At 37.3% G+C, this 27,999-nt stretch overlaps 1 protein-coding gene across 1 annotated transcript in view; it reads left to right on the forward strand.

Moving 5' to 3' along the window:
- Positions 1 to 27,999, forward strand: part of PLCXD3 (phosphatidylinositol specific phospholipase C X domain containing 3) — a 196,618-nt gene that overhangs the window by 101,555 nt on the left and 67,064 nt on the right. The window contains exon 2 of the mRNA XM_032278861.1: positions 24,272 to 24,980. Coding sequence (XP_032134752.1) covers positions 24,272 to 24,980 — 709 coding nt within the window. The remainder of the gene's footprint in view (positions 1 to 24,271; positions 24,981 to 27,999) is intronic.

A 27,999-nucleotide genomic window follows, 5' to 3' on the forward strand; every position in this document is an offset into this window, starting at 1 on the left:
TACACTCAGAGACCCCATCTGAAAGTCAGCAACTACAAAGACTACAGGCAGATAAATCCACAAAGATGGAAAGAAACCAGGACAAAAAGGATGAGAACACCCCAAACCAGAACACCTGTCTTCCTCCAAGGGATCACAACTCCTCACCAGTAAGGGAACAAAACTGGATGGAGAATGAGTCTGATGAATTGACAGAAAAAGGCTTCAGAAAGTGGGTAGGAACAAACTTCTCTGAGCAAAAGAACATGTTCTAATGCAATGCAAATAAACTAAGAACCTTGAAAAAGGGTTTGAAGAAATGCTACTGAGAATAAACAGCTTAGAGAAGAATATAAATGAATTGATGGAGCTGAAAAACACAACACGAGAAGTTCACGAAGCATACACAAGTTTCAATAGTCGAATCAACCAAGCAGAAGAAAGGATATCAGAGATTGAAAATCAACTTAATGAAATAAAATGAGAAGGCAAGATTAGAGAAAAAAGAGTAAAAAGAAATGAACAAAGCCTCCAAGAAATATGGGATTATTTGAAAAGACGTAATCTACGTTTGATGGGTGTACCTGAATGTGATGGAGAGAATGAATCCAAGCTGGAAAACACTCTTCAGGATATTATCCAGGAGAGCTTCCCCAACCTAGCAAGGCAGGCCAATATTCAAGTCTAGGAAATACAGAGAAGACCACAAAGATATTCCTCGAGAAAAATAACTCCAAGGCACATAATCATCAGATTCACCAGGGTTGAAATGATGGAAAAAATCCTTAGGGCAGCCAGAGAGAAAGGTCAGGTTACCCACAAAGGAAAGCCCATCAGACTCACAGTGGATCTCTCAACAGAAACTCTACAAGCCAGAAGAGAGTGGGAGGCCAATATTCAACATCCTTAAAGAAAAGAACTTTCACCCTAGAATTTCATATCCAGCCAAACTAAGCTTCACAAGCAAAGGAGAAATAAAATCCTTTATGAACAAGAAATTGCTCAGAGATTTCATCACCACCAGACCTGCCTTACAAGAGCTTCTGAAAGAAACACTAAACATAGAAAGGAACAACCAGTACCAGCCACTCCAAAAATGTACCAAGTGGTAAAGAGCATAGACACAATGAAGAAACTGAGTTAACTAACGGGAAAAAAACCAGCTAGCATCAAAATGGCAGGATCAATTTCACACATAACAATATTAACCTTAAATGTAAATGGGCTAAATTCCCTAATCAAAAGACACAGAGTGGCAAATTGGATACAGTCAAAACTCATTGGTGTGCTGTATCCAGAAAACCCATCTGACATGCAGGGATACACGTAGGCTCAAAATAAAGCAATGGAGGAAGATTTACCAAGCAAATGAAGAGCAAAAAGGAAAAAAAAAAAAAAAAAAAGCAGAAGTTGCAATCCTAGTCTCTGATAAAATAGACTTTAAACCAACAAAGATCAAAAGAGACAAAGGAGGGCATTACATAATGGCAAAGGGATCAATGCAACAAGAAAAGCTAACGATCCTAAATATATAAGTACCCAATACAGGAGCACCCAGATACATAAAGCAAGTTCTCAATGACCTACAAAGAGACTTAGACATCCACACAATAATAGTAGGGGACTTTATCACTCCACTGTCAATATTAGACAGATCAAGGAGACAGAAATTAACAAGGATATCCAGGACTTGAACTCCGATCTGGACCAAGGAAACCTAATAGACATTTACAGAACTCTCCACCCCAAATCCACAGAATATACATTCTTCTCAGCACCACATCACACCTACTCTAAAATTGACCACATAATTGGAAGTAAATTACTCCTCAGCAAATGCAGAAGAACAGAAATCACAACAAACAGTCTCTCAGACCACAGTGCAATCAAATTAGAACTCAGAATTCAGAAACTGAAAACCACACAACTTCATGGAAACTGAACAACTGAATGTTGACTGGATAAACAATGAAATGAAGGGAGAAATAAAGATGTTCTTCAAAACCAATGAGAATGAAGACATAATGTACCAGGATCTCTGGGACACATTTAAAGCAGTGTCTAGAGGAAAATTTATAACAATAAATGCTGACAAGAGAAGCAAGGAAAGATCTAAAATCAACAACCTATCATCAAAATTCAAAGAGCTAGAGGAGCAAGACCAAAAAACTCAAAACCTAGCAGAAGACAAGAAATAACTGAGATCAGAGCAGAACTGAAGGAGATAGAGACACAAAAAAACCCTTCGAAATTTTAATAAATCCAGGAGCTGGTTTTTTGAAAAGATCAACAAAATAGACCACTAGCCAGATTAATAAAAAAGAAAAGAGAATAATCACATAGATGCAATAAAAAACGATAAAGGGGATATCACCACTGATTCCACAAAAATACCACCATCAGAGATTACTACAAACAACTCTATGCACATAAACCAGTAAACCTGGAAGAAATGGATAAATTTCTGAACACTTGCACACTCCCAAGCCTAAACCAGGAAGAAGTCAAAACCCTGAATAGATCAATAACAAGAGCTGAAGTTGAAGCAGCAATTAATAGCCTATAAACCAAAGAAAGCCCAGGTCCAGATGAGTTCACAGCTGAATTCTGCCAGACATCCAAAGAGGAGCTGGTACCACTCCTTCTGAAACTATTCCAAACAATCCAAAAAGAGGGAATCCTTCCCAAATCATTATTTGAGACCAACATCATCCTGATACCAAAACTCAGCAGAGACTCAGCAAGAAAAGAAAACTTCAGGCCAATACCCATGATCAACATTGATGTACAAATCATCAATAAAATACTGGCAAACCGATTGCAACAGCACATCAGAAAGCTTATCCATCACGATCAAGTGGCCTTCATCCCGGGGATGCAAGGATGGTTCAACAAATGCAAATCTATAAATGTAATTCACCACATAGAACCAAAGACAAAAACCACATGATTATCTCAATAGACTCAGAGAAGGCCTTCGACAAAATTCAACAGCCCTTTATGCCAAAAACTCTCAAGAAACTAGGTATTGAAGGAATATATCTCAAAATAATAAAAGCTGTTTATGACAAACCCACAGCCAAGATCATACTGAATGGGCAAAAACTGGAAGCATTCCCTTTGAAACCTGGCACTAGACAAGGATGCCCTTTCTCACCACTCCTATTCAATAAAGTATTGGAAATTCTAGCCAGAGAAATCAGGCAAGAAAAAGAAATAAAGGGCATTCAATTAGGAAAGGAGGAAGTCAAATTGTCTCTATTTGCAGATGACAGGATTGTATATTTAGAAGACCTCATCATTTCAGCCCAAAATCTCCTGAAACTGATAAGCAACTTCAGCAAAGTCTCAAGATACAAAATCAATGTGCAGTAATCACAAGCATTACTGTACAACAGTAACAGACAAACAGAGGGCCAAATCAAGAACAAACTGCCATTCACAACTGCCACAAAGAGAATAAAATACCTAGGAATACAGCTAACAAAGGATGTAAAGGTCCTCCTCAAGGAGAGCTACAAACCACTGCTCAAGGAAATAAGAGAGGACACAAACAGATGGAAAAACATTCCATGCTTATTGTTAGGAAGAATCAATATTCTGAAAATGGCCATACTGCCCAAAGTAATTTATAGATTCAATGCTATCCACATCAAACTACCTAAGACCCTCTTCACAGAACTGGAAAAAACCACCTAAACTTCATATGGAACCAAAAGAGAGCCCACATAGCCAAGTCAATTCTAAGCAAAAAGAAGAAAGCTGGAGGCATCATGCTACCTGACTTCAAACTATACTGCAATTTGATTGCTACAGTAATCAAAACAGCATGGTACTGGTGCCAAAACAAAGATATAGACCAATGGAACAGAAAAGAGGCCTCAGAGGCAATGCCACACATCTGCAAACATCTGATCTTTGACAAACCTGACAAAAGCAATGGGAAAGGATTCCCTGTTTAATAAAAGGTATTGTGAAAACTGGCTAGCCATGTGCAGAAAGCAGAAACTGGACCTCTTCTTGACACCTTACACTAAAATTAACTCCAGATGGATTAAAGACTTAAATATAAGACCTAACACCATGAAAACCCTAGAAGAACGCCTCAGTAAAACCATTCAGGACATAGGCATAGGCAAGAACTTCATGACTAAAACACCAAAAGCATTGGCAACAAAAGTCAAAATAGACAAATAGGATCTATTCAAACTCCAGAGCTTCTGCACAACAAAAGAAACAATCATTAGAGTGAACCAGCAACCAACAGAATGGCAAACAATTTTTGCAATCTACCCATCTGACAAAGGGCTAATGCCCAGAATCTACAAAGAACTCAAACAGATTTACAAGAAGAAAACAAACCCATTCAAAAGTGGGCAGAGGATATGAACAGACACTTTTCAAAAGAAGACATATTTGAGGCCAAGGAACATATAAAAAAATGCTCTTCGACACTGGTCATTAGGGAAATGCAAACCAAACCACATTGAGATACCATCTCATGCCAGTTAGAATGGCGATCATTAAAAATCTGGAGACAACAGATGCTAGAGAGGATGTGGAGAAACAGGAACACTTTTACATTCTTGGTGGGAGCGTAAATTAGTTCAACCATTGTGGAAGTCAGTGTGGTGATTCTTCAAGGACCTAGAAATAGAAATTCTATTTGACCCCACAATCCTGTTACTGTATATATATCCAAAGGATTATAAATCATTCTATTATAAAGACACATGCACACGTATGTTCATTGTGGCACTGTTTACAATAGAAAAGACCTGGAACCAACCCAAATGCCCATTGATGGAACCAACCCAAATGCCCATTGATGATAGACTGGACAAGGAAATTGTGGCACATATACACCATAGAATACTATGCAGCCATAAAAAATGATGAGTTCGTGTCCTTTGTAGGAACATGGATGAATCTGGAAACCATCATTCTCAGCAAACTGACACAGGAACAGAAAATCAAACACCACATGTTCTCACTCATAGGTGGGTGTTGAATAATGAGAACTCATGGACACAGGGAGGGGAGTACTACACACTGGGGTCAGTTGGGGGGAAATAGGGGAGGGATGGTGGGGGGTGGGGAGTTGGGGAGAGATAGCAAGGGGAGAGATGCCAGATGTAGGTGATGGGGATGGAGGCAGCAAACCACATTGCCATGTATGTACCTATGCAACAATCCTGCATGTTCTGCACATGTACCCCAGAACCTAAAGGCCAATAAAATATATATATTATACACACACACACACACACACACACACACACACACACACACACACACAAACACATTAACATCAGGAATGAAGAAAGGGCATCACCAGATCCTACAGACATTAAAATTATAATAAGCGTATTATGAACAACTTTATATCAATAAATGCTACAGCTCAGAAGGTAAATGTTCAGATTTTTTGAAAGGCAACTATTACCAAAAGTTAAGTAAATAGCGTTGTTTTAGTTTAGAAATTGAATTTTATGATTTGAAAGATTCTCACAAAAGAACTCTGAGACTAGATGGCTTTAGTAGTTTAATTCAAAAACTTAAGGGAAAAATAATGCATGTCTTACACAATCTCTTTTAGAAAATCAAGAGTCTCATTACAATAGAATGAGAAAACCAGAAAGCAAAGATCACTGGGAGCCATCTGAAAGACTTCCTATCATAATAGCTAAGACAGTGTGGTGTTGGCCTATAGAGAAATCTGGAAACCAATTAGATATTGCAGAACTAGGCCCATACATATATGGTCAATTAATTTCAGTAAACATGCCAAGGTAATTTAGAGGAAGAAAAGACAGTTTTTTCCAACAAGTAGTGTTTGAACAACTGGATGTTCTTTTGAACTTTTGACCCTTATGTCGTGCATAATAATTTAAGTCAAAATGATTTGTGAAACCAAATATAAATGTCAAAGCTATAAAACTTATAGAATAAAACATTCTTAAACTTTTACAACTTTGGGATAGGGGGATATTTTTTAGAGCACAAAAAGAGCAAACCATAAAATAAAAAAAAAATTCATCAGAAATAAAACTTTTGCTGTTTAAAAGGCAACATTAAGCACATGGAAGAAAGCCACAAACTGAAAGAAACAAAGTATTTGTTTTCAGAATAGCTCTGAGAACTAAATAATTAGAAGCTAACCAAATTTTAGAATGAGTAAAAGACTGGCATGAACACTTCAAAAGAAAGTGTCAAATAAGCACACCGTATTCTTTATTTAAAAATTTTTTTTAGCTTTTTAAATTTTTCTGGGTACATAATAGGTGTATAGATTCATGGGTTCATGAGATGTTTTGATACACATATGCAATGTGAAATAAGCACAACATAGGGAATGAAGTTGAACAGTTCAACTTGAACAGTTATCCTTTGAGTTACAAACAATTCAATTATACTCTAAGTTATTTTAAAATGTACAATTAAGTTGTTATTGACTATAGTCAACCTATTGTGCTATCAAATAGTGGGTCTCATTCATTCTTTAACTAGTTTTTTTGTATCCGTTAACCAACCCCACCTCCCCTGCAGCTCCTCATTATTCTTCCCAACTTCTGGTAACCATCTTCTACTCTCTATGTCCATGAGTTCAATTGTTTTGATTTTTAGATTCCACAAATAAGTAAGAACATGCACTGTTTGTCTTTCTGTGCCCAGCTTATTTCACATAACATAATAATTTCCAATTCCATCTATGTAGTTGCAAATGATTGGATCATATTCTTTTATATGACTGAATAGCACTCCATTGTGTATATGTACCACATTTTCTTTATCCATTTATCTGTTGATGGACATTTAGGTTGCTTCCAAATCTTAGGTATTGTAAACAGCACTGCAACAAACATAGGAGTTCAGCTAACTGTTCAGTATACTGATTTTCTTTCTTTTGGGTATAAACCCAGCAGTGGAATTGCTAGATCATATGGTAGCTTTACTCCTAGTTTTTTGAGGAAACTCCAAACTGTTCGTCATAGTGGTTACACTAATTTACATGCCCACCAACAGTGTATAAGGGTTTCCTTTTCTCCACATTCTTGCCAGTATTTGTTATTGGCTTTCTTTGGATATAAGCCATTTTAACTAGAGTGGGATGATAGTGAGCTCATTATATATCCTGGTTATTAATCTCTTATCAGAGGAGTAGTTTGCAACTATTTGCGCCCATTCTGTGGGTTGTCTCTTCACTTTGTTGATTGCTTTTTTTGTTGTGTAGAAGTTTTTTTAACTTGATGTGATCCCATATGTCCATGTTTGCTTTGGTTGCTTGTGTTTCTGGGGTATTGATCAAGAAATGTTTGCCCACACCCTTGTCCTGGAAGCTTTCTCTATCGTTTTCTTGTAGTAGTCTTACAGTTTTAGGTCTTAGATTTTAGGTCTTGAATCCATTTTGATTTCATTTTTGTATATGGTAACAGATAGGGGTCTGGTTTCATTCTTCTGCATATGGATATCCAATTTTCCCAGCATCACTTATGGAAGATACTATCTTTTCCCCAGTGTATGTTCATGGCACCTTTATCTAAACTGAGTTTAAAATAGTAGTTTGGAGTTGTTTCTGGGTTCTCCATTTCATTCTATTGGTCTATGTGTTTGTTTTTATGTCAGTACCATGCTATTTTGGTTACTATAGCTTTGTGGTATAATTTAAAGTCAGGTAATGTGATTCCTCCAGCTCAGTAATTTTTGCTTTGGATGGTTTTAGCTATTCTAGGTCTTTTGTGGTTCCATATAAATTTGAGTATTGTTTTTTCTATTTCTGTGAAGAATGCCATTGGTATTTTAATAGGGATCACATTGAATCTGCAGATTGCTTTTAGTAGTATGGATATTTTGACAATATTGATTCTTCCAACTAATAAACATAGAATATATTTCCATTTTTTGGTGTCCTTTTCAACTGTTTTCATCATAGAGATCTTTCATTTATTTGGTTAAACTAATTCCTAGGTATTTAATTTTGTGTGCAGCTGTTGTAAATGGGAATAATTTATTTCTTTTTCCCATTGTTCACTGAGACAAGGTAAGTCCCTTCCATCTATGATCCTGTAATATGAAAAACAAGTCAGTTACTTCCAAGATGCAATGGCAGTATAGGCATTGGATAAATCCTCCCATTCCAAAAGGGAGAAATTGACCAAAACAAAGGGGCTACAGACCCCATGCAAGTCCAAAACCCAGGAGGGTAGTCATTAGATCTTAAAGCTCTGAAATAATCCCCTGACCCCATGTATCACATCCAGGCCACATTGATGCAAGGGGTGGGCTCCCAAGGCATTGGCAATTCCATACCTGTGGCTCTGCAGAGTACAGTCTGAATGGCTGCTTTCACAAGCTGGCATTGAGTGACTGTGGCTTTTCCTGGCACACACTGCAAGCTATCAGTGGATCTACCATTCTGGGGTCTGGAGGATTGTGTCCCTCTTCTCACATCTCCACTAGGCAGGGCCCCAATGGGGACTCTCTGTGGTGGCTCCAACATTTCCCCTATGCATTGCCCTAGTACAGATTATCCTGTATTAGGAGGGCTGTACCCCTGCAGCAGACTTCTGCCTAGTCATCCAAGTGTTTTCATACATCCTCTGATATCTAGGCAGAGGCTCCCAAACTTCAACTCTTGCCTCCTGTGCACCTGCAGGCCCAAAACCGTGTAAAAGCCGTGAAGCCCTGGGGCTTGCACACTCTGAGGCAAGGTCCCAAGCTGTACCTTGGCCCCTTGTCACCATGGCTAGAGCTGGAGCAGCTGGGATGCAGGGTTTCAAGTCCCAAGACTGCACAGAGTAGCAGGGCCTTGGGCCTGGCCCAAGAAACCATGCTTTTCTCCTAGGCCTCCAGGACTGTGATGGGAGGGGCTGCCACAAAGATCTCTGAAATACCCTAGAAGTATTTTCCCCATTGCCTTGGCTATTAACATTCAGCTCTTCTTTACTTATGCAAATATCTGCAGCCTTGAATTCCTCATCTGAAATTGGGTTTTTCTTTCTACTGCATAGTTGAGCTGCAAATTGTGCAAACTTTTATGCTCTGCTTTCTTTTTAAATATAAGTTATATTTTCAGGTCATTTATTTGTTTATGCAAATGATTGTAGGCTTTTAAAAGCAGCCAGACCACATCAGGAGTGCTTTGCTACTTAGAGATTTCTTCTGCCAGATACCTTAAATTGTCTTTCTCAAGTTCAGAGTTCCAAAGATCTCTAGACCAGGGGCACAATGCTGCAAGTCTCTTTGCTAAAGCATAGCAAGCATGACCTTTACTCCAGTTTTAAATAAGTTCCTCATTTCCATCTAAGACCACCACAGCTTGGACTTCACTGTCCATATCACTATCAGCATTTTGATCAAAACCATTCGCATCTCTAGAAAGTTCCAAAGTTCCTCTCCCTGTCTTCTTCTGATCCCTCCAACTGTTCTAAACTCATCTATTGCCCAGTTCTGAGATGTCTTCCACATTTTCAGGTATCTTTATAGCAATGCTCTACTTCTCTGGTACTAATTTTCTGTATTAGCCCATTCTCACATTGCTATAAAAAACTACCTGAGTCTGGGTAATTTATGAAGAAAGGAGGTTTAATTGACTCACAGTTCCACAGGCTGTAAATGAAACATGGCTGGGAAGCCTCAGGAAACATATAATCATAGTGAAAGGTGAAGGGAAAGCCAGGGTGTCTTATCGTGGCGGAGCAGGACAAAGAGAGACAGAAGTGGAAAGTGCTACATATTTTTAAACAGCCAGATCTCTTGAGAACTCACTACCATGAGAAGAGCAAGGGGGAAATCCACTGCCATGGTCTAGTAACCTCTCACCAAGTTCCTCCCCCAACATTGGGAATTACAATTTGTCATAAGATTTGGGTGGGGACACAGAGCCAAACCGTATCGATCATGGTGAATGATTTTTCTAATGTATTGTTGAATTCAATTTCCTAATATTTTGCTGAGGATTTTTGTATCAATATTCATCAGAGATATTGGCCTGTAGTTGGGTGGTATTGTTATTGTTGTTTTATGTGTCTTTATGTAGATTCAGAATCAGGGTATGCTGGCCTAATAGAATGAGTTTGGAAATATTCCCTCCTCTTCTATTTTTCAGAATAGTTTGAGTCAAATTGATATTAATTTTTCTTTAAATATTTGGTAGAATTCAGTGGTGAAGCCATCAGGTCCCAAGCTTTTCTTTAGTTGAAGACTTTTTATTATAGCTTCAATCTCATTACTTGTTACTGGTCTGTTCAGGTTTTGGATTTCCTTTGGTTTAATCTTGCTAGGTTGAATGTATCTAGGAATTTGCCCACTTTTTCTAGATTTTCCAAATTATTGGCATGTAGTTGCTCCTAGTAGCTGCTAATGAGTCTTTGAAGTTCTTCAGTATCAGTTATAATGTTTCTTTTTTACTTTCTAATTTTATTTATTTAGTCTCTCCTTTTTTCATTGTTTGGCTAAAGGTTTTTCAATTTTGTTTAACTTTTCAAAACTCAACTTTTTGTTTCATTGATTTTTTTGTTGTTTTTTCATTTCAATTTCGTTTATTTCTGCTCTCATATTTATTATTTCTTCTAATTATAGTTTTGGATTTATTCATACTTTTCTAGTTCTTTAAGATGCGTTGTTAGATTATTCATTTGAAGTTTTTCCTTGTTTTTGATGTAGGCATTTACATCTATAAATTTCCATCTTAGTACTACTTTTGCTATATCTCATAGATTTGGGTATGTTGTGTTTCCATTATCATTTGTTTCAATAAATTTTTCAATTTCCTTTTTAATGTTTTCATTGATACACTGATCATTCAGGAGCATATTCTTAAATTTCTGTGTATTTGTATAGTTTCCAAAATTCCTCTTGTTATTAAAATCTAGTTTTATTCCATTGTGGCCAGATAAGATGCTTGATACTATTTAAATTGCTTTTGAATGTTTTGAGATTTGTTTTGTGACCTAACATATGATATATCCTTGATAATATATCAATGTGCTGAGGAAAAGAATGTGTACTCTGCAGCTCTGAATGAGATTTTCTGTAAATATCTATTAGATACATTTGGTCTATGGTACAGATGAAGTCCAACAAGTTTCATTTTTTATTTTCTGTCTGGAAGATCTGTCCAATGCTGAAAGTGTGATATTGAAGTCTCCAGCTATTACTTTATTAGGGCCTATATCTCTCTTTAGCTCTGATAATATTTCATGTTCATCTCCAGGTTATGCACTGTTGAGCGTATGTATATTTTAAATTGTTATATACTCCTGTTAAATTAACAGTTTTATCATTATATAGTGTCCTTCTTTGCCTCTTCTTTTAGTTTTGTGTCTTAAAATCCATTTTGTCTAATATAACTATAGCTATTCCTACTCTTTTTTGGTTTCCATTGGCATGAAACATCTTTCTCCATCCCTTTATTTTCACTCTATGCGTGTCTTTACAGGTAAAGTGTGTTTCTTTAAGGCAACAGATCAATAGGTCTTGTTTTTCCATTGATTTAACCAATCTATGTCTTGATTGGAGAGTTTACTCCATTTACATTCAATGCTATTAATGATAAGTAAGAACTTACTACTGCCATTTTATTATTTGATTTTTGGTTGCTTTATGGTCTTCTCTACTTTCTTTTTTCCCTTCTGTGTTCCTCTAGTGAAAGTGATTTTTTTCTGGTGATATGTTTTAGTTTCTCTTGCTTTTTGTTTTTTGTGTATCCATTGTACGTTTTCTGGTTTCAAGTTACCACAAGGCTTACTAATGCTATGTTATAACCCACTATTTTAACCTGATAACAATACAATTTGCATAAACAAATAAGCAAAAAGAAAACTAATAATAATTCTACTTTGTCTCCCTGATTTTTAACTTTTTGTTGTTTCCATTTATATTGTACTATGTCTTGAAACATTGTAGTTATTATTTTTCACTGGTTCATCATTCAGTTTTTTTTTTACTTAGGATAAGAGTAGTTTACACACCACAGTGATAGTTTTATAATACTCTGTGTTTTTCTGCACATTTACTATTACCAGTGAGTTTTGTATCATCAGGTGATGATTTATTGCTCATTAGTGTCCTTTTCTTTCTGTTTGAAGGACCCTTTGATATTTCTTCTAAGGTGGGTCTGGTGTGGATTAAATTTCACCTTTTATTGTCTGGGAAAGTATTCATTTATGCTTCATGTTTCAAAGATATTTTTTGCCATATATACTATTCTAAGGTAAAGCTTTTCCCTTCAGCACTTTAAATATGTGATGCCACTCTCTCCCGGCCCATGAAGTTTCCACTGAAAAGTCTGCTGCCAGACGTATTGGAGTTCCATTGTATGTTATTTTTTTTTCTTGGTACTTTTAAGGATCCCTTCTTTATCCTTGACCTTTGGAAACTTGATGACTAAATGCTTTGAGGTAGTCTTCTTCAGGTTAAATCTGCTTGGTGTTTATAGCCATCTTGTATTTGGATGTTGATATCTTTCTCTAGGTTTGGAAAGTTCTCCCTTTGAATAAACTTTAACTTAATAAAAGTTATCCCTTTGAATAATTTTTCTACTCCTATATCTTTCTCCACCTTCTCTTCAAGTCAACAAATCTTAGATTTGCCCTTTTGGGGCTATTTTCTAGATCCTGTTTAAGTGCTTCATTGTGTTCTTGTCTCTTCTGGCTGTATTCTTTCAAGTAGCCTGTCTTTAAGCTCACTAATTATTTATTCTACTTGATTAATCATGTTATTAAAAAATCCCAATGCATTCTTTAGTATACCAATTGCATTTTTCTGCTTCAGAATTTCAGCCTGATTCTTTTTAATTATTTCCATGTCTCTGTTGAATTTATCTGACAGAATTCTGAATTTTTTTCTCTGTGTTATCATGAATTTATTTACATTTTCTCAATACAGCTATTTTAAATTCTCTGTCTGAAAGGTCACATATCTCTGTTCTCCAGGATTAGGCCCTGCTGCCTTATTTAGTTAATTTGGTGAGATCAAGTTTTCCTGGATGATGTTGATGCTAGTAGATATTCTTTAGTGTCTTGGCATTGAGGAGTTGGGTATTTATTGTAGTCTTCACTCTTTGAGTTTGTTTGTAGCCATCCTTTTGGGGGAGGTTTTCCAGATGTTTGAAAGGACTTGGATATTGTGATCTAAGTGGTATCTGCTTTAGGGAGCACCCCTAGCCCAGTAACACTGTGATTCCTGCATACTTGTACAGGTACCACCTTGATTGTCTTGGTCCAGATGGAGGATAATTATCTGGATTATCAGCCAGAGACTTTTTTCTCTTCTCTTACTTTCTTCCAAATATACAGAGTCTCTCTCTCTGTTCTGAGCCACTTAAAGCTGGGGAGAAAGTGACAGAAGCACTCCCATAGCAATCACTATTATGACTGTGCTGACTATACATGTACAATCAAAACTATCTTAGTGACTGTACATGTACAATCAAGACTATCTTGCATGTGATACACATTATTAATAGCAGGAAACGGACCAGTTTCCCATTATACATCTATAGTCACTAAGGATGTCTTCAAAGTGTGAAATCATAAAAATATTTTTCCTCTATTTTCTAAGTTTATGAAATCCTGTATTTGCAGATGGATAAGATGAAGTTTAGCCAGTGATAGGGTCACTGGCAATTGGACCCTAACCTGTCTGATTTCAAAGACCAGGTTGTCTCATGGACACCTCACAGCTATGATCAGGAGGTTGACTTCCTTTGCAGGGATGGGAGGGCTAGAAAGAGATCGGGGGTCTGCAGGTGAAACTGACCATAGCAGGAATCACTGTAGGCCAACAGGCTGTTTGGGAAGTGAGCATTCTGCAGAGTTAGCAGGGCTGGCATTTTGGAGGAGGGTCAGCTGGGCCTCCATGTACAAAGTGATGACCATCTCAAGAAAAGTGACCAGAATGAGTAAGTAGATGGCAAGTTAGATCAGACCTGAATTCAGAAAAGCACTGGCTGTAACCATTCCCTGGCTACTGCCTATGTTCACTCAAAGCCCAGGGGCTATACAATCAGCAGGTGGCAAAGCCAACCAGGCTGTGTTCTTCCCTTCAGAGCAGAGAGATACCCCAAGCTCTGGGTGGGTCCTGTGCTGTTCAAGAGTCAGAGACTGAAGTCAAAAACCATACAGGTCTACCTTGTGTTCTACTGTGTTGCAGCTGAGCCAGCACTAAAACTACAAAATGCAGTCATTACCACACTTCCCTCTCTTTTCCAAAGGCAGAGGAGCCTCATCCATAGCCATCACTGCCACCCCAGATCATGAGGAGTACTGCCATACTACTGGTGGTATTCCCTTAAGGCCCAGGGTTTCTTAAATCAGCTTGTGGTGGATGCTGCCTGGCCTGGGACTCACTCTTTAGGGTAATGGTCTCCTGTATGATCCAGGGCATGTCCATAAATGCTAGTCAAGAGTCAATTCCTGAAACTGAGAACCCCAAGAGCCTGTTTGGTGCTCTACCCCTGTAGCTCTGCTGGCAGAGCTTATTCTTTAAGGTGCAAGACAAAGTCTCCTTTACTTTTCCCTCTGCATTTCTCAAAAAGAAGGAATTTGCCCAGTAGCCACCATAGCTGCTAATGTGCTGAGAATCACCTGAAGCCAGGAAGTCTCAGTGGCTCACACGAAGCCTTTGATGTAATACCCAGGTATCACTGCTGGTTACTTGGGGCCCAAGGACTCTTCAGTTAGCAGGTGATGAGTGCTGGCAGGACTACATCCTTTTCTTCAAGGCAGCAGGCTCCCTTCTGGCCCAGGGTGTATCTAGAAATGTCATCTGGGATCTAGGGCTGATTTGGGGACCTCAGGGCACTGACTGGTGTTCTATCCAGCTGTGGCTGAGCTGGCATCCAAGATGCAAGACAAAGTCCTCTCAACTCTTCCTTCTCCTTTCCTCAAGAGGAAGGAAGGGGTCTCTTTTGGAGCCTCAAGCTGTGCAGCCTGGGGTTAGGAGAGGGGTAATACCAGCACTCTTGGTTTCCTCAGCTGATATTTCAGTGTGTCATGTTCCCCCTCAGCCCACTGTCTCTGGGCTGAATTCAGCACTAGGACTTGCCTGAATTGCAGTCCTCATAGTCTAGACTGCCTTTTATTGTTTACTTGGAAACTCAGAGTGCTATAGCCCTTGGTGGTGAGGTTTGCAGGCACTCAAGTTTGGACCACTGGGATCTGCAATTCCTCCTCTGGCTAGGGTTGATTTAAATGCTCCCTTAGCGAGCAAGCATCAGCTGATATTTGTCCAATTTTCCCTTCTGCTGTAACAGGACAACATGGAGTTCACTGCCTCACAATTGCTGTCTTCTTCCTCCCCTAGTACCCAGAGATATTCTCTTCAGTAAGCCACTGCCACCAGGGTGGGGAAGGGTGGTGTCAGCAATTCAGGGCTGTTTTTTCTATCTCTTCAGTGCCTCTCTCAGCAATATGAAGTTAAAACCAGGTATTGTAAGTGCTCACCTGATTTTTTGTTCTTATGAAGGTGTTTTGGTGTTTTTTTTGTTTGTTTTCTTCTGTGTAGATAGTTGTTAACTTGGTGTCCTTGCATAGAGGACAATTTGTGGAGCTTTCTATTCCACCCTCTGGGTCTTCCTCTCTCCCAGAAAGATTCTTAACATCTTTATTTGTCAGAGATTTGAAAATTAAAGTCACTATGAGATACCAGTGTACACCCACTCAAATGACTAATACTAAAAAGACTCACATTATCAAGTGTTGGTACCATGTGGAGTAACTGGAACTGTAATATATTGCTGGAAGAAAAATAAAATGAGACAATCTCTTTGGCAAATTTGACAATTTCTTAAAATATAAAACAAATACCATTTATCCTAGCTATTCTACTCCTTGGACGTATGCAAGAAAAATAAAAGAGAAATGTCTCTAGAAAAAAATACTCGGCAATGAGCAGTTTCGTTCAGAATAGTTAGCAATGGAAACCACCCAAATGCTCAAAAACAAATGAATGGTTAAATTCTGATGTATGCAAATGTGATGGAATACTATGGAATATGACTTAGCAATAAAAAGAAAAAAAAAAAAACTACTGATACATACAACAACATAGGATGAATCTCAAAATATATACTCTAAGGAAAAGAAGCCAGACTGAAAAGAATGCATATTGCATATGTCATTTATATGGAATTATAGAGAAGTCAAAACTAACAAAGTGATACATAGAAAATTAGTTGTTCCCTGGACCTGGGGGTGGATATGGCGAATTTGCTACAAAGCATCACTAGGGATGACCTTTGTGGTGGGAATATGCTGCATCTTGATTGTGGTGGTAATTACTTGGATGCATACATTTGTCAAACTCACTGAATTTTATACTTAAAATGAATACATTTTATTGTATGTACATTATTTAATAATTTTAAAAGGAACACATCAATGTAAAAAAATTCTAGTTAACTGAAAGTTATATAATATATATATATATATATATATGATGTGAATATTTTTAGAAATTTAGGAAATTTAAAAGAAACACAAATTCATTACAAAAATTATACTGACTATGATTTCCTTTTCTATGGAGATCTTCTTTCACCTCTGAAGCTTCTGATAGTTACTATTACCAACATCAACAGCAGACATGGTGTTGACTGACCGAATCCCCAGATGTATGACTATTTTCAGTACTGAAAGCACACGGGAGCCTTTACTTGGGTATCTTTGTCTATGTGCACAGAGGCTCTTCTCATGTTGGGATATTTGACTTCAATTGCAAAGGACACAGTAAAGCTTACCTTGTGCTTTGTAAGTTAATACTCGTTGCTCAGAGACTCAGCCATGTCTTCTTATGCATCTGTTTTGGTATCTGGAGGAAGGAGGTATTCTGCTTAATTATTCTCACACTGCCAAATCTTACTTCCAAGTAGGGATTTGGGAACCAAGGAAGTAGTAAAGAATGGCATTTGCTGTATGATTTTTTTTTTTTCTGACGCCAGTATCTTGTAACATGGGGAGAAGCACTGAGGGCTGAATTTTTTCAGTGTTCTACTTCTCAGAGATGCTCTATATCTCAAATCACTAGCACATCAGTAGGCTTTAACTGGTTTCTCCGTCTCCAGTAGTTTCTAATTGGAGTCATTTTTACTTAGTTCCTCCAGCCTAATCATTCCAGTGTACTAAATTAGAGGCCTTCCTATCAGCTAAAAAAAATCAAGCAAGTAACCATGATATATTTATTCATAAATGTTATGAGTGTGCTTGTATATATGTATAAATATTATAAATACATTTATATATAAATTATACAAGCATTACTATACTAATAAAGTGTAAAATATATGTTATTTTAAAACATTTCTTATTGTGGTATTATTAGTCTATTATAAAATGGCATTACAAAACATGACACATACTTAGAGTGAGGTTCATAGTTAACAATAGTAAAAATGAATTCACATATCATGTAGTCTTCTTGGTAATTTCATATTATTTTGGTTGTGTTTCTATTAACTAAAATTATAATACAGTAATATGACTAATGAAAAGCTCATAATAAAAGCATAGGTGTCAGTTTTAGTTTTCTTATTTACTTAATTGAATTATCTTTAGTCTGGCCCTTTTTTATGAAAAAGAAAAAACTTCTAAAACCACATGTCTATTTTGAGAGTGCTTGGATAATTAAACTCTGCAAGTCTAGAGTCGATTTAACCAGCCAAGTTATTAAAGCAAACTACAACGCAGCACAATCTGATCAAATGAACGAGGGTACCATTCAGGGCAGTGGTATTTCCATTATTTTTTAAAAATACTTTGAGAACTGAGTATGATATTTGGCTATCTTGGAAGTGAGAGTGGCAGTATCTATGTAAAATGTTATTAATGTATAATTTTTATTATTGTAAGATAAATATATAAAAATACAAGTGCAAATGTTTTCCTTCCACATCCAAATTGATTGTCTTTGCCTTCCACTATACACAGTTGATGCTCAGTAAATGTCTGTGGAAAGAATGAAGGGTATGCTATTCGGTATAAGGAATTATAAGTTGTGTCTATGCCTAACTTCTCTAATTAAATTATGAGACTCTTGGGGGAAGGATTGTATCTAATTATTTTTTTAGTTTCCAACTAGCCCACAGTAAGAAACTAAGGCAAAATTAGCCAGATGCAAATGCTCCCATTCTGTACTCTGTTTAGTGTGGCTCCCAAGAGCCATTTATTATTAAACCCAAAGAGCAAGGCTACTTTTGCATTTAGTCTAGTTTTTAAAAAATTATTTGCATAAGCCCATGATACTAATAATCAATTATCACACATTTTCTCCCTTCTGCCCTATGCTACCTAATCGTCCCTAAAAAAAAAAACATTGCAACTGTACTATAGTTATTTATGTGCATCACATATTAATCTGTAAATTTATGAGGATGAGAACAATGCTTGTCTGATACTTAGCATAATAGCAGCACTTGTAGGTACTTGATAAATGTTTTACTGAATGAACAATTCATTAGTTAAAAAATATATCATTTATTTCCATCAGGTAGATCATTTTGCTTGAAGAAAACATTTACAAAATAGAATTAGTAGTAAATATAATTTTTTACACAGAGAGGCTAACTTACTTCCAGTTACTGGGGGCCTTTAATCAAAATGATGTACTTGCTTCAAGTTATTCATATCCCTTTACACATAAAGTCTAAAAATTACAGAATACTTTCACTAATTGTTTCAACCGCGCTGTAATACTTGCATGACACTACATATACAGATGATCTTAAGTAGCTTCCAAATGTATTAGTTTTCTATTGTTGCATTAAAATGACCACAAATATAGTAGCTTAAATAGTACAAATTTCTCACAGCTTCTGTAAATAAGGACTATATATGCATTAGCTGGGTCCCCTGCTCAGGATCACACCAGGCCGAAATCAGAATGCTGACGAAGACTGCAATATCTTTTGAGGCTAAGGTTCGTTTTGCATGCTTGATGGTTATTGACAGAACCTGGTTTCTTGAGTTGTAGAACCTCAGACTTCAGCTCCTAGGGGCTACTTAGCGTTCACTAGATTTTGAGGAAAACCTTTTCCCTTACGTCCTGGGTCCAGTGATTAGTGGCCTGCAAACTAACTGTCAATGGACAGATGCACGGTATGCAGATGGGAATGCTCAGTGAGGAGTAACTCCCTGAATAACCAGAAATAAAGGCTTATAAACTAAACTTAACAAAAAGTTAAGCTTTTAATTGGAAAAGTATGAAATGGTCTGCTGGGCTTTATGGTGCTTATGGACTCCTAAATTTGCACGTCTGATGATAAGAATCAGTCTTGTTTTCAATCAGAAGGGTAGGCAATGGTAACTATATTTTCAGGTGGGTCTGCTTAAGTTTGAATAATATTTTTTCTGTTGCTGCTGATTGATCACATGCTTTCAGTTTAAATTAATTTTATACCACTTTAGTGTGCTTTTAACGACTTCCATTGCCATATGGCCTTCTCTACAACATTGCATTTTGCTTCTGTAAGACCAACAGGAAAATAACTGTTGATTTTTGCCTCTTTTAAGAGCTTGTCTGCTCATGTCAGGCCCACTCAGAATAATCTCTTTTTGATTAAGAGACAACTGAATAGGAACCTTAATTACACATTTTTAAATCTCATTTTGATATGATGTGACATAATCACAAGAACAATATGAAATCATAGACCTTGCACTCAAGAGGAGGGATTATATAGGTCTTATCGCTAGGAGAAGGATGTTTTGGGGGCAATCTTCCCAGCACACCAAATGGCAGGATGAAAAGTTAAGTCCAGTACTACTGGAAATCATAAAATATAGAAATAATTACACACATTCTATACTGCTAAGGTAATAAGTATGTGCCAATTGGTTAGGCCAGATGACATCTCAGATCATGCATAACAGTATGCAGGAAAAAGAAACTCCTTTTGTGAATTCAAGAATATTTTCCAAACCAACTTTTAAATTTTTTCTCGTACCTGATACAGTTTTCAAGCATACAAACATGCCCATAACATAAACATAGTTAATTTCTCTTCTTTGAAATTTCAACTTCTTTTAGCCAGTGGGGTCTATTGGCCACATGTCCCCCCATTAACCCCAAAAGATGTTATGGCCTGTATTAGTTAACTATTGCTGTGTAACAATTACCCCTGAATTTAGTGGCTTAAAACAACACAGAGTTTCTGTGTACTTCTATGGACCAGAAATCTAATCGTTACTTAACTGGGTTCCCTGCTTCAGTCTCTCTAACACAGCTGCAATCAAGATCTCACTCAGGCAGGATCTGTTTCAAAGCTTACCATTGGCTGTTAACAGGATTCAATTCCCTGAAAGCTATTAGTCTAAAGACCTCTGCTCCTAGCTGGTCGTTGGCCGAGGGCCACTCCCACCTCTGTGTCAGATGGGCCTCGCCAACATGGCAGTTCACTCATCAAAGCAAGGAAAAAAGTAACAAGACAGAAGTGATAACATTTTATAACCTAATCTCAGAAGTGGGATCCCATCATATTTGTCTTATGTAATTCATTAGAAGCAGGTCATAGGTTCAGCCTATAATATGAGGTTTCAGGGTGCCCTCAGCTCCTCTGAAAGACTGTTTCTCCAGGTTCTTGGCCTCCTGCCCTCTCGAGAATGAGAGAGGGGATCACGGCACAGTGCAATGTGAATGCTGGACTCAACAGTGTTTGTAGAAAGTGATTTATTTAGAGAGAGAAAAAGGAGAAGGAGAGAGAAACAGCTCTCACACTGAGTAAGAGAATCCAGAAAGAGGGAATCTAGGAGAGAAAAGCAGCTTCCACACTGAGTGGAAGGGAGTAGAGAGAGTGAGATGGGGTTTAGGAGGGGAAGACAGGCTTCCACAAGAGAGTGTGGAAGGGGACCCCAGAGGGGAAATTCAGGAGAGAGAAAGATAGCTTCCATGAAGGGAGTGTTCGTGGAAGGGGACCCAAACATGGAGTCCAAAGGGGTGTGGAAGAAGGGGACTTTTAACCTGGAAGGAACCCCCACCTTCTCTAAGATCCCTTGGCAATGAAAGGCATTCCTTAGAACTTCTGCTGGAGTGATTGACTCTTAATTTCTTCCCGTGCCCACAAAATTCAAACGTAAACCATTAAATCTCCAAGACGGAGGGAGATGGGAGGCAGGCATGGCGCTAGGAAGTTCTTGACCTTAAAATTACACCCCCCTGGTGGACCCAGAAAGAGAACACATTCCGTGAAGCCCACACTCACAGAGAGGGGTGTGAATTCAGGAAGGCAAGGATTGTTAGGTGCCATCTTAGAAGTGTACTTCCCACAGTGCCTGAATGAGGGAACCATTTATCACACTGAGGAGAAACAAAGTGTTTGTTTCCAAGAAATTAAATAAAAGCTGCTATGATTATATTTACTTATTCAGAGCCAAAGCAACCAAGCTTGATGGGACTGGGTTCATAATGGGAGTGGTTAGCCCTTGTTTGAGGAGAGAGGGCAAATGGAACCCAAAGATGAGAAGCTAAATTCAACATCAGAAGAATGACATTAAGTACCAGGTCCAAGGTATGAGTCTGAGACGTTGGATGAGAGAAGAATAAAAGGTCAGAAACCCAGAATTACCAAGTCAGTGTAGAAGCAAAATATCAGACCACATATAGCAGAGAAGTTCAAGAACCAAAGGGACTCGTGGCTTTAAAGACATAAGGTTAGGCTTTTCCTCTCGATTATTGATTGAATGGTTAGGAAGTATTGCTGTATTTTTGCTTTATATTCAAACAAATAGAAAACTTACTGATTTCATGAAAACGTTGAAATTCGGAAGTACTAGTCCAAATAAAATTAAAAGGCATCAAAATATTCATTTTTAGCAAACACGAGATTATATATTTTCTTGCAAAATGCATAGAATATTGTTTGTATCACTTGATTTTATTTTCTAATAACATTTACAGTATGAAGCAGCATTTTACACCAGATGCTGTGGCTACACCTCAGAATCATCTACCTCAAAACACCTACTGGTGAAGTCACCATTGGCTTCTCCTTCTGGTTTCTTTTTAATATTCCCTTATTTTGACCATAAGAAGCTACTTTCCATGAAATTCAACAAATAATATAATTTAAAGAGTACAGTATCCTTCCACAGTATTTTCAAAAGTGGTGATTTCCTTGCTTTTAAAATTTTATTTTTCAATTTTTTTTACTTGCCACATAACTATGTAATAGAACTAAAGCCTTATTGAAAACAAAGAACCACTTATTTATAGTAAAATAAATCTAGTTATACTTAATTCTCTTTTTGCCTGCCTCCAAGTATAATTTCTACTAGATTACAGAAGTAACCAATTATTTTCATCCATGTTTCCCTTCATGTGCCTGGAAACTAACTATTGTAACTCTTATTTTGAGAGTTTAAATTTATTTTTAATTCCTTTTTAAATAAATTTACTTATTACCTCCTCTAATCTTAGATCATTTAATTATAATTCTTCTTAAACTTTGTTTTATTTCTACCTTTTAGATAGAAATACAGTTTAAAGTACCTGTGGGAGAATATATACTTCTCTGTATATATTGACCTATAGCACCATTTGTTTAGCTTTCATTTAAATTAGCAGACAACTGAATAACAGCTAATAAATCAGTATGCAGCAATTTAAATGCCTATTAAAATTTGCCAATCGAACCAAACTCCCAGCTTTGCTTATTCAGAAAGGGCTGACATTTTCTTGCCATACTGTCTACTAAAGATAAGGCATGCAGTTTCAGATTAAATTAAATGTGGCATTTCTGTATATTTGGGTTATCTTTTATTGTTTTTGAAAAAGCAAATCATTCTGAGAACTTATCCAAATTTTAAAGGTTATGATTTTCAGGATATCAAAACATTTTGCAAAGTATTTTCTTTAACAACCTACCATGGTATGTGAAATGTAGGCACTTGTGATTGTTACGGGCTATTGAAGCTGGTGAGAGAGAGAGAGAGAGAGAGAGAGAGAGAGAGAGAGAGAATATAGACATAGGTATGTATTGCATCACTGAAACAAAAATGCTTCCGATAGCTTATCAGACCAAGGCCCTGAAGTGTTGTACAGATAAACTTAAGGTTCTTGTGTGTGTTTGCGCATATTTATTATGTATGTGAGTTTTGGGTTAGGGAGTGAAAGAACTAGGAAATTATGTGCCTCAAGGAAGGGAGATCAGGAATGGAGAAACAAAGTGCACTCAGGGGAAGCCTGAGCAACTCAGGGAAAGGAATGAGGTAAAAATTCAGATGGGGATGATGGTACTAGGACAGGGTCATGACACAGGGAAGAGTGTCAGAATTTAAACCATATCTACCCTCTAATGTGTGAAGCATCCAGGATATGTTAATTTAATTTTAGCTCTTCAGTGGCTTATGCCTAAAAATTAAAGGAGGATTTAAGAAATAAAATGCAACCTTGAAATAACTTTTCTTTATTGGGTCCTAATAAAGAGTTTCAAATGGCACTCTCTGTGACAAATCACACACATGTTTATTGCTACATTTCCAGAGTCCTGATATTTGCAACTGCCAAAAATAATCAAATAAATAGTCCTTTTTCTTCATAGGAGGAAATTCTTCTAAATTTGGAAGCCAATTCCCCAAAGACTTTATGCTGTTGAGAGAAAATTTGTGAAGAAAAGAGTCTATTACTTAATTTTTAAACGTTGTCAATAGTGTTGACTTGCAAGAACAGTTTATCATTTATTCAATATGTGAAAAGTACTTGACCTCATCTAAGTTTGCAACTAGCCAAACACAAAATCAGGAATGAAGTTAAATATATCAGCATCATACTGCCTTCTTGTCTTATTTCTCCTTTCCTCTTATGCCTTCTGAAGTGAATGAGGTGAAAATTCAGATGATGATTGCTTGTGGAAAGGGCATCTTTATTCATTGAGACAATCCTTCTAAGCTTAGAATCAACCCCAAATCAAGGAAAAGGGTAAGACTGTAAAATATTTGAGTACTAGTGAGTCTTCATACATATTGCTTTATGAGTGATCATTTATGTCACCCATATGGAAAGCCAATTCTAGTGAGTGTATTACATTCTTGGTTCACAGAACAGATGATTATTTAAATTTTAAATTTAATAAGGAAAACTTCTTATTGTTTTATAGTCAATTTGATCTATGGAAGGGTTCTCTATCCTATGTCAATTTATATAAAGGACACTCCTAAGACATGAAAAATAACTAGTATTAAATTTCTTAGTATTTCCTGTGGCTCATTTGAGGGAGAAGTATGGAGATTGCAAGAGGGAAAGAATTTGGAAAGGGCAAAGGCTTGGAAATTAACCACATTATGCCTTGTTATTCTCCTAGGGTCTCACGATTCCTTCAGCTTCTACATTGATGAAGCCTCTCCAGTAGGTCCTGAACAGCCAGAAACTGTCCAGAATTTTGTCTCTGTGTTTGGAACTGTGGCCAAAAAGCTCATGCGGAAATGGTTAGCCACTCAGACAATGAATTTTACTGGTCAGCTAGGAGCTGGGATTCGTTATTTTGATCTTCGAATTTCCACCAAGCCCAGAGACCCCGACAATGAACTCTATTTTGCTCATGGTTTGTTCAGTGCCAAAGTCAATGAAGGCCTTGAGGAGATCAATGCATTCCTCACAGATCACCATAAGGAGGTAGTGTTCTTGGACTTCAACCACTTTTATGGGATGCAGAAATATCACCATGAAAAACTAGTCCAAATGCTGAAAGACATCTATGGAAATAAAATGTGCCCAGCGATTTTTGCCCAAGAAGTTAGTTTAAAGTACCTGTGGGAGAAGGACTATCAAGTGCTGGTCTTCTACCATAGTCCAGTGGCTCTGGAAGTGCCCTTTCTGTGGCCTGGGCAGATGATGCCAGCACCCTGGGCCAACACCACAGACCCCGAGAAACTGATCCAGTTTCTTCAAGCATCCATCACTGAGAGAAGAAAGAAGGGCTCATTTTTTATATCTCAGGTGGTGCTGACTCCCAAAGCTAGCACTGTGGTCAAAGGGGTGGCAAGTGGCCTCAGAGAAACAATCACAGAAAGGTAAGTGTCTTTAAAATATTAGGGGGGAAACCTCAAATAATTTAACTTGAATTCATAGAGGTCATAATTGATGAAGCTAAAATTCACACCTATGTATATTAGCTCCCCAGGGGTACTATAACAAAGTAACACAAATTGCGTATCTTAAAACAACAAAATTGTATTATCTCACAGTTCTGAAGGCTAGAAGTCTAAAATCAGAATTTCAGCAGGGTCAGTTCCTTCTGAGGACTCTAAGAGAGAATCTATTCCATGCCTTTCTCCTAGTTTCTGGTGGTGGCTGGCACCTGAGTATTACTTGGCTTATACATGCCTCACTCCAGTCTCTGCCTCCTTTTTCACATGCCATTTTCTCATGTGTCTCTGGTCTTTTCCTTTGCTTATAAGGATACCAGTCGTATTGAACTAGGGCCCACCCTAATGACCTCATGTTACTTACTTCTGCAAGGAACCAATTTCTAAATAAGGTCACACTCACAAGTAGCAGGGGTTAGGGCTTTAACATATCTTTTTCTAGGCCACAGATCAACCCGTAACACCATATATTTTAACTCCATGTCTAGTTGTCTTTTCATAGCGCTTTTTTCCACATTTGTGTAGTGCTTTATAGGTTACAAGATCCCTTCTCTACCATTTGCCGTCTTCTAATATCCCTGATTCCATTTGATCTGCATAACAACCCTGAGAAGTAGGTATTGTCTTACATATTTAAAAAATGAGGTTCATAAAAGTGATATATTTTTCCTAAGACCCCTTCAACAGTGAATTATAACACAGATCCTCAAGCTTGATTCTCAAACTATATCCTATGTCCTTTATACTACATATGCTGCCTTATAAGGAATGCTTATCCCTGAGAAAGTGGTCAATTCATTGGTCAAGCCCAGCCAAACATGTAGAATGTTCATTACCTGTGAGGTATAATTTGAGCAATTGCAGCTTTTTCCTATGAGTGTGACACAACATTCTGAATTGTACATATTATTTATTGAGTTACAATTTTAAACAATGCAAATATCTGAAGAAAGAACACAAATCCTTATCAGATCTCTTTTTATCTTTAATTGACATTTTGAATTACGCTAGAGACAGAGAATGAATGCTTGGCTAGGACTCGAGGTCTTTTTGGAAAAGACAAAAGATGAAGAGAAATAATTTGGCGATGAAAATAGTATGGGTGACCTTGTGGCATAGCATGTAGAGTGGGAAATGAATGGAGATGAAGCTTAGAGTGGCACAAGAACACATTTTCCAGAAATCTTTTAACCAGGCTACAAACAACCTCCTCCTGTGAGCAATGGGGAGCTAGATAATAAAGTCTAAAAGTAGCATGACTTGACAAGATCTGTGTTTTATGTAATAACTGATGCAGCCTGGAGGATCGATGGAAGGGAGAGAGAGAGCAATTAATAGGTGCTTAGAACTGTTTCAGCAAGATGATGCAAGCTAAACTGAGGAAGTGAAAAAACACAGAAGGGGATAATATGGAAGCAGTGGAAATTAAAATGATTTGGTGACTAGTTCACTGTGTGGTATTAATGGGAGACAAGAGTTGCAGATAAATGGGACAGGTAATGGAAGCATTCACAGAGTCCGTAAACAAAGGCACAGGGACTTAGGAGGAAGTGGGGAAGGTACCATCAGGATCATGCTGAATTTAAAGCATTGGTAAGGCATTCAAGTAGATATGGCTAATTGATCGTTAGAAATATAGGCCAACTCATTTGGGGGTTGTTGGCATTTCTTGGTGGTGAAAACTCCAAGTCATTGGAGTGGAAATGTTCCTCCATATAAAATCATAACTTTCTTCTGTTATTCAAAATGGTCCATTAGCCAGGACTGCTCTGTTTCTTAAAATTTAAATAACATTACCAACCATTCACTGTGTACTCTGTGAAAGCATATGGCTTTTTCTATGATTTCTGCTAATGTCTATATTACTTAGGAGCTCTTGCTACTGCTGGATTATATCATTTTATGGCTCAATCGTCCCTCATAGTCTGTCCATGTCCCATTCTGAGACATGAAACTTGCTTCATGCTCATTTCCACAATGGTTTTTAAATTTTACTGAAGATCCGAAGAGGCCAGAAATGTTTTATAATCACAATAATGTATATAATTTAAAATCAAATTTTAAATTTGTCTTTAATTACAAATCTTCTGTCGTGGGATAACAACCCCTGACAACATCTAGAACACTGTATACCTCAGCCTCACATCCTTTGACTGAATCTTCTCCTTCTTTACCATTTTTCACCTCTTTTCTTTCTTTACCCTTAGATTGCCTTTGAGACTCTACATTCTGGATGATTATGTAACTAGATTAACATTTCTAGATGATTATGACTAACTAGTCACCTCTCTCCAGCTTCCTAAGCCTAAATTCAGCTAGTTCCAACAAAGTGTTCATCAAAACAAGAGGGCTTTTTGGTTTATAGCACCACTATCTACAAATACTATTTTTTCTGTTAATTAACAATTTACCCCCTTTCTCACAAACTTAGAAAGTGAGGGAGCTGTGTATGTATAAGAATGCATTGTTTTTAACCGTATCCTGTAGAATCCCCAGATATTGAAGAATCTCAGGAGCCTGGGAAGGAACTTACTCCAACTTCCTCCATTCTCTCCATACCTTGAATGAAAGAAACTTCATTTTTAAACTTTTACATTTGGGCAGGATGCAAGTCTTCCTATGACCTCTTCCGGCTTCCAGCATAGTTCTATGCTTAGGAAAACACTCATCTTAAATGCTTGCTTTGCATTTTAGCCAAGAACTGTACTCTCATTTTACCTGTGTAGAGATCATCCTTTGAAGAAGCCAAAAAGAATTTACTCAAAGATAAATCATTTTCATTTTTTTCCTCTTATGGCATTTGATGTAATTTAGAAGTTTTCAAGTCAGAGTTAAACTGCTTTTTGGTCACTCATGCTCTAGTACAGTACTACTAAAGCAGGATTTGTGGGGGGTAAAATCAGTCAGGAAGGTGCTGAGCATTATATTCTGTACAACTCTCCCA

The sequence above is a fragment of the Sapajus apella genome, unplaced genomic scaffold, assembly GCF_009761245.1.
Source record: "Sapajus apella isolate SASKATOON/1434 unplaced genomic scaffold, GSC_monkey_1.0 scaffold11, whole genome shotgun sequence".
In the NCBI taxonomy this organism is placed as follows: domain Eukaryota; kingdom Metazoa; phylum Chordata; class Mammalia; order Primates; family Cebidae; genus Sapajus; species Sapajus apella.